Source organism: Pithys albifrons, chromosome 31, assembly GCF_047495875.1.
Source record: "Pithys albifrons albifrons isolate INPA30051 chromosome 31, PitAlb_v1, whole genome shotgun sequence".
Classification (NCBI taxonomy): Eukaryota; Metazoa; Chordata; class Aves; order Passeriformes; family Thamnophilidae; genus Pithys; species Pithys albifrons.
In genome coordinates, this window is record NC_092488.1 from 45,685 (window position 1) to 61,240 (window position 15,556).

A 15,556-nucleotide genomic window follows, 5' to 3' on the forward strand; every position below is an offset into this window, starting at 1 on the left:
GTTTGTTGAGAGGGGATAAGAATTGTCCTGGGCATCAGCAATGCTCTAATCCCAAATATTCTGGGGTTCCAGGAACTTAATCAAACATTTTCTGCAGCATCTCTTTACTGGGTAAAAATCTGGCTGGATGATCAAGCCAAGGGAGTGGGGGGGAATCAAGTTACATCGAGGGGTGTTCCCAGGGCTCAGTGTTGGGGTCAGCTTAGTTCAATTATTGTTATAAACGACCTTGACAAGGGCATTGAGTGCACCCTTAGTCAGTTTGCAGATCACACCAGGCTGAGGGGGACTGCTGACCTGCTGGAGGGCAGGAAGGCTCTGCAGAGGGCTCTGGACAGGCTGGATCAATGGGCCCAGGCCACCTGGATGAGGTTGAACAAGACCAAGTGCCAGGTCCTGCACTGGGGTCACAAGTACCCCCAGTCCCTGGCAATGCTCTGCAACTGATCCCCACAGCCTGTCCTGTGTCCTCAGTCTCTTCATTTCCAAGAACTTGGTGAGAAAAGGGAGCTCTGTGCTCTGAGCATGGAGGGAGATCCAAGTGCCACTGAAGTAGGAAGCAAAACTCATCAGGTTTGTGTTCTTTGGGAGGTTGGGAACTGGTGATGCTTAGAGGCACAGTCCCTTCATTGCCCAGAGAAAAAATAAACACAGTAACATTTCTAAACATCACAGCTCTTTGTGCAGCTTTCCTCAGCCTCAGCAACCTGGATGACCCACGTCCTTGCTGTGCTGGTCACACAGCCCAGGGTGCTCCTGGCCTCCCTTGCTGCCAGGGCACACGGCTGCCTCCTGCCCAGCTCCTGCCCACCCACAGCTGCCTTACAGGGCTGCTCCCAGCCAGGCAGCTCCCAGCCTGTGCCATGGCCAGGGGAGGCCCCTGCAGGGGCACACACTGCCATTTGTCCTCTGGCATTGCAGGAGGTTCCTGCCAAGATGGGCTCTCCTCCTCCCTCAAGCTTTCCCTGAGCACAGAGGCCTGAGAGACCTTTCCAGTAAAGACTCAGGCAGAGAAGCCATGGAGTCCCTCAGCACCACAGCAGTGTCTCCTGGAATTAAATCCCCCTCCCCATCCCACAGCAGCCCAGCATCTCCCTCCTTCAGCCTTGGTCTCCAGTACAGCCACTGAGGCTCTTTTGGCTCTTGACTTTTCCTGCAGCCACCAACTCCAGGGGAGCTTTGCCTTTGCCACAGTTCCACATGCACAGCTCAGGCCATGCCCAGGAATTCCTTGTCTGTGCCTGGCCTTGCTCCCATCCCCTGGCAGTGACTCTGTGGCCCCTTTGTGCCCCACTGCCCCACAGTTGGTCTGACAGCCCCCTGTGCAGCCCCAGCCCAGGGCAGGAGCATCCAGGGTGGGGAACAGCCCCTATGATGGGACGCCCAGAGCAGTTCCTGGGCTGGGTCACAGAAAATGGGGGAGCTAAATAGTAGAATGAAGTTAATAATGAAATATCATTGAAGACAATAATAATAGAAAGGGAAAAAGCAATTATAAATGAGGACAGACTTCATCTCTCATGACATGAACTACAGACCATTGACAGAGGAAAGCAAGCAGTCTCTGGTTGCTGAAAAGCATCCAGTCATCTTTTTCTTCACAGCATCCCTGAGTTCTTGGTTCCTCAGGCTGTAGATGAAGGGGTTGAGTATTGGAGGCAGCACCGAGTACAGAACTGCCAGAACCAGGTCCAGGGCTGGGGAGGAGAGAGAAAGGGGCTTTAGGTAGGCACAGAAGGCAGTGGTGAGAAACAGGGAGACCACAGCCAGGTGAGGGAGGCATGTGGAAAAGGCTTTGTGCCTTCCCTGCTCAGAGGGGATCCTCAGCACAGCCCTGAAGATCTGCACATAGGAGAAAACTATGAAAATGAAACATCCCACAATAAACCCCGCACTAACCAGAAGAAGCCCAAGTTCTCTCAGGTAGGAGTGTGAGTAGGAGAGCTTGAGGATCTGGGGCACTTCACAGAAGAACTGCCCCAGGGCATTGCCATGGCATAAGGGCATGGAAAATGTATTGACTGTGTGCAGGAAACCATAAAAAACCCCATTAGTCCAGGCAGCTGCTGCCATGTGGGCACAAGCTCTGCTGCCCAGGAGGGTCCCGTAGTGCAGGGGTTTGCAGATGGCAACGTAGCGGTCGTAGCACATGATGGTGAGGAGGGAAAACTCTACTCCAACTACGAGGAAAATCAGAAAGACCTGTGCAATACATCCCTTATAGGAGATGGTTCTGATGTTCCAGAGGGAGTTGTGCATGGCCTTGGGGACAGTGGTGCAGATGGAGCCCAGGTCTATGAGGGACAGGTTGAGCAGGAAGAAGTGCATGGGGGTGTGCAGGTGGTGGTCAGAGGCTACGGCGCTGATGATGAGGCCGTTGCCCAGGAGGGCAGCCAGGGAGATGCCCAGGAAGAGCCACAAGAGCAGGAGCTGCAGCTGCCGCGTGTCTGCCAAAGGCAGGAGGAGGAAGTGGCTGATGGAGCTGCTGTTGGACATTTGCTGTCTCTGGGCATGGGGACCTGTTGATGGAGAAAAAGACAGGGACAAGTCAGGACAGGCTGCTTCGAGCTAAACTGGTGCCATTTCCTGTAGACTGTCCCCCTTTGTCTCAACCACCCTTGTTCCTTCTCTGAGGAAAACCCTCATCTCAGTCCCTGACTTGAGCTCCCTTTTGGCTGTCTGAGTGTGCCAAGAGCAGCCAGGCCTGTGTGTGTGGGCTCTGGAGAAGCCATCCCTGCCCCACTGCGGTGCGTTTGGGGACATGTGGCATATTCTGGATTTGTCAGATGGAATCATTCCTAATGCAGAAAACTTATTAGCATCTACACTCTCAGTTCTAAAGGACAGGGATGGCAGGAAGGGGATTTAGGGAATACTTTTCCTGGCCACTTTCCATGCCTGCTTCTCTGAGGTCAGAAATCCCCAGCATTTCTGCTGCACACAGAATGAGCCACAGCCAGGTCTGGGAGGTAAAGGGATTCCTGTAGCTCAGGGCAAGGTAAAGAATTGGACAGTCTTCTTCCCCACTGCCCTGTCTTTGCACCTTTGGGGATCAGAGGACAATCACCTCCTCCATGTTACCCTGAGAAGAAGCCAGACCCTGCTGAGAGCAGAGGGATCACTAAATGTTTCAGCCTTTCTTAAGGTCTTTGGGGAAGAATCAATTCTGCCAAAGACACAGTTCATCTGACAAACCCAACAGTGTTTCCTCAGTTATAACATCTCTGTGCTTCTCCATGGGGAATTCTGGTAGCACAAATATGCTGTAGGAGAGATTTGCATCCAGGATTTGCAGCTCAGTGCTTGGAAGGACAGGACAAGGAGACCCCTGAGTGCCCTGGGGATGGTGGCTCATTAAGGGAGAGTCAGCTCATTCCCCTCTCACACACACTGCCCACAGCCCACAAGTTAGAGGAAAGCTTTAACATTGCATTCCTAAGGACACACCTGCATGACAGGAATCACAAGGGCAGTGCCTGACTCAGATGCTGCAAATCCCAGAGCCTCACTGAGAGAACAAGACAAGAACAGTATCAGAGTAGTGGAGAAAGAAGGAAAAATATTGTGGTGCCTTCTCTGAGAGGCCAGGGCAGAGACAGCAGGCACTGAGGACAGTGTTACCCTGACCCAGCTGTGCCACCTCACAGACACCAACAGTGCCCTCCTTCCCACAGGAGTTCTCCTTTTAGCTCCCCTTCATTCCCTGATCATATCCCTGCTGCCTGGACATTTTCCTCCTGGCAGGTGCCTTTTCCCTCTCAGCACTCCCAGTCCCATCCCACCCTCTGTGCACTCACCCCAACCCTACAGAAACCTGCCTGTCTGCAGGGCACTGCCTGGGGCATGTTCTCTTTGCAGGTGGGAAAGGGCAGGTCACAACAACCCTGATGGGCCCAGGAAAGGTGATCCTGGTGCTGTCCATAGCTGAGGCACTTCAGGAGGATCCCAGAAGACAGACTGACTCAGTTACACATCAGCAGTCTCAGTACATGTTCAACCATTGTGTGGATGGTCCTTGTGTGCCCCTTCCAATCCAGAAGATTCTGTGATTCTGTTACTACAACTTTTATTCTGCTTCTCTCATCCCCCAACAATCTCACTCTGCTCCAAGGAGGAGACTGAAAACACACTCAGGAAAACTTCTTATCATTACAGCAATCCCTGACTTACCTTGTTCTCGGGAAGTGTCCTCCAGAGCAGTCCCCAGGCAGATCTGGAGCTGTGAGCAGCCCTGACCCACACAGCACCCTCTCAGCAGCAGGACCCTGCCCTGCTCAGGGCTGCTCCTTTCTCCCACAGCTTCTCCCCAGGCCTGTGAGCAGCTCCCCAGGCTGGCTGAGAGCTGACCCTGGCAGGCAGCAGAGTCCCTGCCCCAGCACAGCACCCTGGGCTGCAGGACCCTGCTCTGCACCACAGCCCTGGGCACCCCTGGCTGCACACCCACCTTCACAGACCTGCAGCACACAATGGGGACAGGGATTGCCTTGCTCTGTCCCTCGGATGGTGCAGGAGGCAAACCCAGCTCTGCTGTGTGGCCACCTCCTCTGCACTGGAGGAACTGGGAGAGTCCTCCAGGAAGGTCCTAAAAGCTGTGGGATGTGCCAGTTTAGGAGATCCCTCCAGGAACTGAAGTTTATCCTCCTGAAAGTTTGACTGTTTCAGAGTGATAATTTCTCCTCTAGTGAGATATAAGCAAGCTCTCCTCTGTCTTCTTCCAAACTGTGTTTAACTTCCCTCTCACTGCTCTGCTGTGCCCTGGGTGTCTGCAGGCAGTGCCCTGAGCCCTGCTGGGCTGTGCACAGGAGCTGCTCCTGGGCAGAGCTGTCTCTCTGCAGCACTGCCCGCTTGCCAGGAGCTCCCTGTGTGCCAGGAGCCCGGCCCAGCTCAGCAGCACAGCAACAGCCCAGGGCATTTAATGACTCTCTGGGGGGTGTTGGTGCTGAGTCCCTGAACATCAGTCCTTGAGGAAAGTTGCAGGATCCTCTTGAGAAACCAAAGTCAGATTCAAACTGTGAAGTTTCTTGTAGTGCTAATGGGTCCCACTGCGGGACACAACTGAGAAAAAAACATCCCCAGGATGTTGTTGGAGCCCAAACCTGGAAACATTGATGGCAGGTCACAGAATCACAGAATTATCAAGGCTGGATGAGCCCTTTACTGATCTTCCAGTCCAACTGTGAACCCAGAACCACCATAACCATCCCTAAATCATATCCTAAAGAGCTACCTCTAGACCCCACCTGAATAGCTCTAGAGGCTTCCTGAGCTCCTTGGGAAACTTATTCCAATGTCACCAGGAGTCTGGACACTTAATGACCTTCAGTCATTTCTGGGACAAGTAAATTGGATTCGGCCTATTCTCAGTCTAAGCACCGATACATTGGCACCCCTTTTTCAATTACTCAAGGGAGATGCAGACTGAAATTCCCCACGTCACCTTACAAGAGAAGTGCTTGTTATATTAAAAGAAATGAACAAGAAACTTAACAAATACCAATGCATGAGGAAAATAATTGGGAAACCTGCTTGTTTGCTTGTCTTCCATGGACCAAAACAAACATTTACAGTTATTGGACAAGTTGATTTCAGAGAAAATATTTTGGTTACGGGTATGGATATTTCTCAGTTTTCAGTTTCAAAAAACTATCACCACCTACCCAGAGGTGCTTGCCAAGGTCTGCCATAAAGGCAGACTGTGGCTTTGGGAGCTCTCTGGAAGAATTCTGGATCTATCTGTATTCCTCTTTTCAAGTCTCAATTGCAGTATTTTAATTTACATGCTATTGATTTTCAGGTCTCCATGGCAGATTTTTCTGGACAATTAGTAACTCTTCTTCCTTCTGTTCCCTTTCTTCAGTTTTTAGCAGCTACACAACCAAGATTAAAAAATAATTATTCACCTACTCCACTAAGTAAGGCAAGAACAGTTTTTACTGATGGCTCTGGGAGGACCTGCCAAGGGGTGGCAGCATGGAAGGAAGGACAGGAGTGGAAGAAGGATATTCATCAGGTTCAGGGGTCCTCTCAGACAGCTGAACTGTCAGCTGCAGTTTGGGCATTTCAACTATTTTCAGAGCCCTTAAATACTGTTTCTGATGTGGGGTATGTAGTGAGAATAGTATCAAGAACAGAAAACTCGTATCTAAAGGAGGTTACTAACCAAACTTTGCTTCATTTATTTGGAAGTTTGCTTTATAAAATTCAACCAGAAAGATTCCCCTTCACATTATACATGTCCATTCCTACACATCCCTCCCAGGACCAATTATGGAAGGGAACAGAATGGCGGAGAACTTTGCAAATGATTTGGCAATGGTGCCAACAGTGGTAGCTCCAAATAATTTCGAAAAAGCAAGGGGTGCTCACGAGTTCTTCCACCAAAACGCCAGGTCTTTACAGAAATCATTTCATCTTAGTGCCTCTCAGACACGGCCTATTGTCTCTGTGTGTTCCCACTGCCAAAGAGTAACTGCTGTACCATCCGAAGGAGGGAATCCCAGAGGGATCACTCCCCTCAACCTTTGGCAGTCGGACGTCACCCCCTATCTGCTTTTCAGGAAGCTGAAATACAGACCTGTGTCGACAGACAGATGTTCCGGGCTGAGAGTGGCTCCGGCCCATGCAGGAGAAAAGGCTGGGGATGCCAAAAGACATTTTTAACAGCTATTTTGATCTTTGGCATTCCTAGAAAAATAAAAACAGACAATGGCCCAGCTTATGTCTCGCAACCTTTGAAAGAATTCTTTAATTTCTGGAGGATCACCCATAGCACTGGAATCCCTCATTCTCCACAAGGGTAAGGCACAACTGTGTGTGCACATCAACCACTTAAAAATGTGCTAAAGAAACAACAAAATGCCACAGTGAGGCTTACACCTCAAGAGAAAATCAGTAAGGCCCTACAGGTACTTCACTTTCTTAATAGGGTAGAGAGAGATCTCTCCCCATACAACGACATTTTGAGTCTAAAACTGAAGGAAAAATAACAAAGGCAAAAGCTATTTATATAGATTTATTAACTGGAGAATGGGTGGGCCCTGTCCCCCTCATCACCTGGGGGAGAGGCCATGGCTGTGTCTCCACAGGGTCCAGCCCACAATGGATACTCTCGGGATGCGTGAAACTGCATCAAGGAAATCATCCCTTGCCATGCTCTGGAGAAACCACTTGAGACAACTGATTTATGACATCACAGCTCTAGTTATCCTTTTGTCACTGCCCACTGCCTGTCAAGAGCTGTTGTGGCCTTGGCCTCCTCTCACACCTACTCCTCAAGTTCCAGGCCCTTGGCTCATTTCCCAGCATGAAAATAGCTGGTATTCTCTTGCTAAGTCTATTGGATCAAACTCTCTTTGCCCATCAACTTCTGATCCTGCTAACCCTTCTAAAACATCTTTAATTTCTCTCCCATGGGAGTATCCCAACTGGCATGAGTTCTTGTGACTCTATATGTCTTTTTGTGATGACCTGGAGCATTTCAATAATCCCATTGCTACTTGCAATGCTCCTAACCCTGGACTGAAACCTCTTAAATTTACCTGCGTATGTGACTTTCCTGATCCATTAGAAATTTTGTTATGGGCTTAGCTAGGTAAGCCTAAATTAGGCTTTGGATTTCAGGCTAGGCCTGGGCCTGTTGGCTGACTTGAGCTGGGCTGGGCTAACTAACAGCTGACTTCTTCTAGCCAGTCGTATCCCACACCATATTCCGACACCATCTTAAAGTGGAGGAGCCGGTGTAGGAGTGGCTTGTTCGGTTCCATCATGTCTGCAGTGGAGGCAGGACGTGTGTCCTGCTGTGCTGGGACTTGCTCCTGCTGCTGCTACATCCTATTTTGTTTTAGTTTCAGGGCAGTGGAAACATTTTATTGTTTTGCTCTCTCTTTGGCCTTCCTGGGTCTCTTTTGCCTTGCTCGGTGTCTTTTAGAGTATTTTATGGATCTGGAGCAATGAAATCCAGTTTTGGTGGGAGGTAGAAAATTGTTGTTATTTCTAACTTGTGTAAGTGGGTGTTATACTGCAGTTTTCTTTTAATTTTCTCTTTTCTGTATAAAGACATATAGTTAGTTTAAGCATAAACTTAGTTGGAGTTTCCAGAGGGTTTTTCCTTTCTCCCTTTTCTCAGCAGTGGAAGGGGGGTCGGGGGTCGGGAGCTTCTGACAGTCTGTGTTGGGCAGTTGGCATTTTGCCATCTCAACCCAAGACACCCTGTTGCAAGGTACTGCTTTCATTTTGTTCTGGATGATGTAATTGACCATAGAAATACAGATCTATCCCCTAAGGACACTTAGAGAAATTACTCGTGTTGGTGTCATCAGTACATTCCTGTTGAGTTCAGAGTACCACCTAACTCTGTTGTTTTACCTCCTAAAAGGTTTCTAATCCCTGATCTGAAAGTGTGGAAAGTTATCCCCAAACGTGGCAATGGAGGCCCATGTACACTGGGCAAGTTTACTATTTTTGACCCTACAAAAATTGTAAGCTCCTATCACATTAAAAACAAAAGCATATTTTTTCAGACTTACAGGGCAAGACATTTAAATTAAAGCAATGGAAAAGTTACCCTACCTATGATAAACTGGGTGCAAGATTCAGCCAGCATCCTTCTCCAGGTCATGGAGTGCAATACATCCCCTTTCAAACAACAAATCAACAAGTGTTCTCTGGCAAAGAAGAACATCAACCTTAAACGTCCTCCTGTGCACCCACTTAACCAATCCATGAGTTTCAGAAAAATTGTGGTTCTGACACACACATTTGGTCTCGCAGCAAAAATTCTGGGCAAGTGCAATTATTCCTTATATGGGCACCCGTCATGCACTTGACCTATTAATGCAAACGGGTACTGGCTGGCCAAGGAGGCCAATGCCACCAGCCTTGCTTTGGAGGGTTTGCTCCTAGACACACCAATGATTAAAAAGGCCACCCTCCAAAACAGGGCTGCCATCGACTTCCTTCTTTTAGTTAGTGGCCATGGATGCAGTGAATTGGAAGGTTTATACTGCCTTAACTTTCCTGACCACTCCAAATCAATCCATAATCGTATCAATGAGCTGCAGGAATTAGTAGAGCAGATCATGCAGGAGGAGGATACTTCTGGGATGATGTGTTTGACTTTTCATTGGATGGTTTCTCCCTTCCATTTAAGAAATTTGCACTCTTTGGTTTGCTTGCTTTGTTTATCATATTCCTTTTCTTACTCATCCTCCCTTGCATTTTTGGTTGCTTTCAATGGCTTTTTGTTCACAACACTGTTTCTAATTTCATGGCATTAGAAAAAGGAGGAGCTGTGAGAGAACAGCTCCCCTATCAGGAGTGGCAGAGATATCACCACCAGTGGATTTATGATGACCAGGAAGGATTAGAGCCGTCAGCACCGGTGACGGACAGTAAATTAATGACCTCAGGTGTTTAATAGTGCACATGGAATTGTACAGGTTCAAATATTTTGTTGTTCTGATATCACCCCCCAACATTTAATTGTTCTAACATGGCTGTCCTGTTCTATTTTTCCCTTAGTCATCCCATCCATGTTGTCTCGTTCCCATAATCCCTTAGGGTTCTCTTCCCACCTTGGGCCTCATCCCTGTTTTTCATTGGTTGGTTGACTGCTGCTTTTCTATTGGTTTCTTGTCTCCAAACCAACATACTCCTCCCCTGGTTTTGTCCAAATCCTTTGCTGTTCCTTCCCAGTTTCCAGATCCTTCCCTAAGCAACCCTATATAAGTCTGGTGCTCCCTCAATAAATTGCTTTTCTACCATCCCACTCTGGTGTCCGGACTCCTTCCGTGCCTCGGGTGTCCAGCACAGAAACCACTGCAGCAGTCACACACTCTCATATTTGGGGTGAAATCAGGCAGATTTGAAGTGGAATTAAGGGAATTTTGAGCGGAGTTAAGGGAATTTTGGGTGGAATTAAAAGAATTCTGGGTGAAATTAAGAAGATTTTAGGTGTAATTCAGGAAAATTTTCAGTAGATTTAAGGGAATTTTGCATGGAATTAAGAGGATTTTAGAGGAATCTTGGGGATTTGGGGTGAAATTGGTGGGATTTGTGATAAAATTCTGGAGATTTTAAGAGGAATTAAGAACTTTTGAGTGGAATGAAGGGATTTAGGGTGGAATTAGGGGGTCTTGATGCCACCAGAAAAAATGATGGGATGGAACAGGTGAGATGTTTTGGGGTGTAAAGTCAACAAATCCTCCCCCCTCCCAATGATTTTCCAATGTCAGTCTGTGTCCTGATGGATGTTCCTCCCCCTGCGTTCACCCAAGCGCCCACAGGGAACCAGGAGGATGTGGAGACCACCAGCCAGGGGTCTTCCCAATCAAGATCACTGGAAATGTGAGTCAGCAGATCTGTTCCCAATGTGGGTCCTCCAATGGGTGATGGAGGAGCAGATGAAAGTCTTCCCACAGCTGGGGCACTTCTAGGGCTTCCCTTAACGGTGGGTCCGTTGGTGTTGGGTCAAGATCCAGCTCTGGCTGAAGCTCTTCCCACACTCCCCACATGTGTAAGGCTTCTCTCCAGTGTGGATGTGCTGGTGGGCAACGAGGTGGGAGCTGCGCTTGAAACTCTTCCCACAGTCCTCACACTTGTATGGCCTCTCCCCAGTGTGGATGCTCTGGTGGCTGTCGAGGTGGGACCTGCGGTAGAAGCTCTTCCCGCAGTCGGTGCAGCAGAAGGGCCTCTCCCCCGTGTGCGTCTGCTGATGCCTCACGAGAAACCCCCTGGTACCAAAGCTCTTCCCACACTCTGAACACTTGTAGGGACGTTCCCCTGTGTGCATCATCTGGTGGGAGATGAGGCCGGAGCTGACTCTGAAACTCTTCCCACACATCCCACACTTGTAAGGCCTCTCCCCAGTGTGGATGCGCCGGTGCGAGACGAGGTGGGAGCTGCAGATGAAGCTCTTCCCACAGGCGGTGCAGCGGTAACGCCTCTCCCCCGTGTGTATCCGCTGATGCATGAGGAGATCTGAGCTTCTCTGAAACGTCTTCCCACACTCAGAACACGTGTGGGGCCTCTCCCCAGTGTGGATAACCTGGTGGCTGGTCAGGTTGGAGCTCCGTCTGAAGCTCTTCCCACATTCCTCACATATGTAGGGTCGTTCCCCAGAGTGGATGAGCTGGTGGCAGATGAGGTGGGAGCTCTTGCTGAAGCTCTTCCCACATTCCCCACATGTGTAGGGTCGTTCCCCAGAGTGGATGAGCTGGTGGCGGATGAGGTGGGAGCTCTTGCTGAAGCTTTTCCCACATTCCAAGCACTTGTAGGGCCTCTCACCTGTGTGTACCTGTTGGTGGGAAAAGAGACTGGAGATCTGGCTAAAGGACCTCCCACATTCCAAGCACCTGTAGGGCTTCTCCTCAGGGTGAAACTGAACATGAACCACCAGGTCAGAGTGCTGGACAAAGCTCAGGCAGCTTTCCTGAGACAGGCTGGTTGTTTCCTTCTCAGAGCCATCTGGGCTGCATTTCGAGCTCCTCTTCCTGTAGGATCTCTGTGACTTTTCCTCCCCGCTGACTTCCTGTGCCATCGAGCCAATCAAAACGGCCCCTGCCACGAGGTTCTGATGGTGGGATTTGTCCTCTGTGCTCTGTGTGCTCAGCTCAGGGCCTGGGGCAGGAAAAAACAAGGACAGGCAGGGGATTTGCCTCTGGGACACAGGGAAGGGCAAGGACATCCCCCCAAACCCGGCTCTGGCAGGATGGCGTCGGCAGCGGGGTTGTCCTGCAGCCGGGGGCGATGCTCGGCTCGAAGATGCAGCACAAGAGAGGGGCAAAGGGGCACTGATGTCCTCCTCACCTGCCTGGGGGTCCTGGGGCATCTTCCTCTTCCTCACAGCTTCCTTCTCCACCCAGCCGAGGTTTGGGAAGGAAAAATCCTGGTAGAGGGGAAAAACAACGTGTGAGCGTGTTGGCTTGGGGGTTCTTCCTGCCCAAATCCATCTCTACAAGTCAATGGGCATCTTGTATCCCTAAAAACCTCCAAAACACCAAGATTCAGCCTAAAGAAGCCTTCCCAGGAGTTCTTCTCTCTGGTCTCTCTGCTTTGGGCTGAAGGTGGTCCCTGGGTCTGGGCTGCTGGGGGTCCTGCATGAATTGGGGGCCTCCTCTCGCCAGGTCCCTGCCCTCTCCAGGCTGCCAGGGGTCCCAGGAATCCAAGGGGGTTCCTCCTCTATGGGCTCCCCACTGTGGTGTTCTGGGTCTGACCCTTCTCTGGTCTGCTGAGGGTCCTGGGGGTTCCCACTCTCCAGGGTCCCATTTAGTGTTGACAGGGGGGTCCAAGGGGCTACTTCTGACTCTCTGCCTCCCAGTGCCGAGGGTCTTTCCTCCCAGACTGCCGGGGTCTCTCTCTCTCCAGGACTGTTGTTTAAGGGCCCAGGGCTCCCCCTGTGCTCTCCCCACCCACTCCCCCAGCTCTGCTATTGCCCCTCTCTGCTCTCTCCACTGCGCAGGTCCCAGGGAAAGGCTCCAGGTATAGGAGAATGAGGACCCTGCACACTCCAGGAGAGGATGAGGTTGAAGACAATCTTAACAGTAGGAATCTGCCCAAATCCATGAGATCTGGAGATCCTGAGGGAGCAGATGTTTAAATCCCCCACCTGGTTTTGAAAAGCAGATTTCGTGAATTCCAGCCCAAGCTCATGGGGCGGGTTCTCCTGGAAAATCTTAAGGCATGTGGACAATATCTGGTTTTGGGGCAATCCCAGACTCACCCACGGGGTTGGAAACACCTGGGAAAAGGCTTGGGAATGAGGGGGAATGGAAAACTCACCCCAGTTTTCCCCAAATTAGGGACATGGAACATCCCAATTTAGGGTCTGGAGGCACAGAATTTTTCCAGTGTTCCCAAAAGTAAGGACATGGAGCATTTCCACTTTTTCCAATTGTGGGTCTGGGGGCACAGGAATCTCCACGTTTTCCCCAAATTATGGAAGAGGACACAGAAAATTCCTTTATTTTCCCCTGTACTGGGTTCCTGTGGGCAGGGTTTGGTAGCGGGGGGTGTCCAGGGGTGGCTTCTGTGAGCAGCTCCCAAAAGCTTCCCCGGGTCTGGAGGAGCCAATTCCAGCCGGCTCCAGGATGGGCTTCCTGCCACTGGCCAAGGCCGAGCCCAGCAGAGACACCAGTGATGCCCTGGGGAGAACATATTGAAGAAGGGGAACAAAAGTTCTTGGGTAGATGAATGTTGCAGGCAGAGAAGAGCAGAGGGAGAACGTGGGAACAGCTCTGCAGACCCCACAGGCAGTGCAGAAGGAGGGGCAGGAGGTGCTGGAGGTGCCACAGCTGAGGCTCCTCTGCAGCCCGTGGGGAAGGGCCTGGGGAAGCAGCTGTGCCCCTGAAACCCAGGGAGGAGCAGGGCAGGGCACAGAGTCACCTGCAGCCCAGGGAGGAGCAGGGCAGGGCACAGAGTCACCTGCAGGCCAGGGAGGAGCAGGGCAGGGCACAGAGTCACCTGCAGGCCAGGGAGGAGCAGGGCAGGGCACAGAGTCACCTGCAGCCCAGGGAGGAGCAGGGCAGGGCACAGAGTCACCTGCAGCCCAGGGAGGAGCAGGGCAGGGCACAGAGTCACCTGCAGGCCAGGGAGGAGCAGGGCAGGGCACAGAGTCACCTGCAGCCCAGGGAGGAGCAGGGCAGGGCACAGAGTCACCTGCAGGCCAGGGAGGAGCAGGGCAGGGCACAGAGTCACCTGCAGCCCAGGGAGGAGCAGGGCAGGGCACAGAGTCACCTGCAGCCCAGGGAGGAGCAGGGCAGGGCACAGAGTCACCTGCAGCCCAGGGAGGAGCAGGACAGGGCACAGAGTCACCTGCAGCCCGGGAAGGAGCCCACATGGAGCAGGGGGATGCCAGAGAAGGCTGTGACCCTGGGGGAAGCCCAGCATGGAGTAGGAGCCTGGCAGGGACCTGCTGAGCCCTGCAGAGAGGAGCCCACACCACAGCAGGTTTGGCCCTGGCAGCACTTGTGGCCCTGGGGAGCCCCACGCTGGAGCAGCCGGTGCCTGAAGGGCTGAACCCCGAGGAAAAGTCACCCCGTGGCAGCACTTTGGGAAGAACTGTTGCCATGGGATGGACTCACGCTGGAGAGGCTCGGGCAGGACTGTCTCCCGTGGCACGGACCCCACGGGGGGCAGGGCAAGGACTCCAACTCCTCTCCCTCAGCAGCGGCCCCAACAACAACTGACTGGGACCCCCATTCCCAGCTCCCTGCACCGCTGAGGGGGGAGGAGGCAGAGCTGGCAAGGAGGGGGGGTGGGGGGGAAGGTGTTTGTCGGATTCATTTCTACTTCTCCTGCTGATTCTATTCTGGCAGTAATAATTTAACTCACATGCCCACTCGGAGTCTGTTTTGCCTGTGATGGTGATCGGGGAGGGATCTCTCCTGCTCCTCATCCCAACTCGCCAGCCCCTCCTTGGATTTTCTCTGCTCTGCCCGGGCGCAGAGGGGAGGGAGAGCGGCTTTAGTGGGTCCCCGCACCCAGCCAGGGCCCCCGCACCCCCCGAGCTGTCCCGCAGCTCCCTCCTCACCCGGCACGGATCCCATGTGCTCGCAGAGCCCGGGCAGCATCTCGGCGGCTCCGCAGGGCACTCGCTGCTCCCTGCGGGCTCACAGGGACCCCCCGCCCACCTGGGTGTCCCCCGCAGCCCCTCACTCACCATCGGAGCGCCGATCCCGGCCCCGCTCGCAGCTCCCTCGGCCCTCGACAGCAGCAGCAGAGCCCGCGGGGCCGACCCAGCGCCAGGGCCGGCCCAGCGGCGGCGGCGGAGCGGGGGCTGTGGCGGGGAAAACGCCCGGGGCACCGGGGCGGCCGCGCTCCCGCCCGGCCTCGGCCTCGGCCCCTTCCCTGTCCCTGCCCGGCCCGCGCAGCTCTGCCGGCACTTGGGGAAGTTCCGACCGCGTGCGATGGGCGGAGCCGGTGGGGCGGGACTTTGGAGAGCGCGGAGCGCTCATTGGGCATTTCTGCGCCAGCCTTAGCGCCTATTGGGCAGTTCCGCCGTCACTCTTTGCTGCTCTTTCCGTTGCCATGACAATCGCGCAGTGGGCGGGGCCAGGTGGAAAGCGGGATCGGCGGCTGCGCAGTGACGGGCGGGGACCCGGATGGGGCGTGGGGGGGCCCCGGGGCTGCCGCCGTTTTTCGGTCTCGTGTCCCGGAGCTTTCCCCGTTTCCCTTCCCGGAGCTTTCCCCGTTTCCCTTCCCGGAGCGTTCCCCGTTCCCCTTCCCGGAGCTTTCCCCGTCCCCTCTCCCGGAGCTTTCCCCGTTCCCTCTCCCGGAGCTTTCCCCGTCCCCTCTCCCGGAGCTTTCCCCGTCCCCTCTCCCGGAGCTTTCCCCGTCCCCTCTCCCGGAGCTTTCCCCGTTCCCTCTCCCGGAGCTTTCCCCGTCCCCTTCCCGGAGCTTTCCCTCCCCGTCCGCTCTCCCGGAGCTTTCCCCGTTCCCCTTCCCGGAGCTTTCCCTCCCCGTCCCCTTCCCGGAGCTTTCCCTCCCCGTCCCCTCTCCCGGAGCTTTCCCCGTCCCCTTCCCGGAGCTTTCCCTCCCCGTCCCCTCTCCCGGAGCTTTC

The 15,556-nt window shown here is 53.0% G+C and overlaps 1 protein-coding gene across 2 annotated transcripts; it reads right to left on the bottom strand.

Annotated features, from left to right (window-relative positions):
• Positions 1-6,153: 6,153 nt before the first annotated feature.
• On the bottom strand, positions 6,154-14,832 carry LOC139684020 (zinc finger protein 551-like). 2 transcript variants are annotated; one of them, XR_011699839.1, is made up of 4 exons: positions 14,329-14,600; positions 14,079-14,235; positions 12,605-12,736; positions 11,867-11,884 (listed from the first exon to the last, which is right to left on the bottom strand). XR_011699839.1 is itself a non-coding variant. In XM_071579628.1 (3 exons), the coding sequence occupies exons 1-3, from the start codon at positions 14,657-14,659 to the stop codon at positions 10,442-10,444; spliced, it is 1,257 nt and encodes a 418-aa protein (XP_071435729.1). In that variant the 5' UTR covers positions 14,660-14,832; the 3' UTR covers positions 6,154-10,441. The 2 variants fall into 2 exon arrangements, 1 of the variants encoding a protein (XP_071435729.1); XM_071579628.1 differs by lacking the exons at positions 12,605-12,736; positions 14,079-14,235; positions 14,329-14,600 and adding exons at positions 6,154-11,616; positions 14,657-14,832 and having other exon boundaries at positions 11,806-11,884.
• Positions 14,833-15,556: the final 724 nt, after the last annotated feature.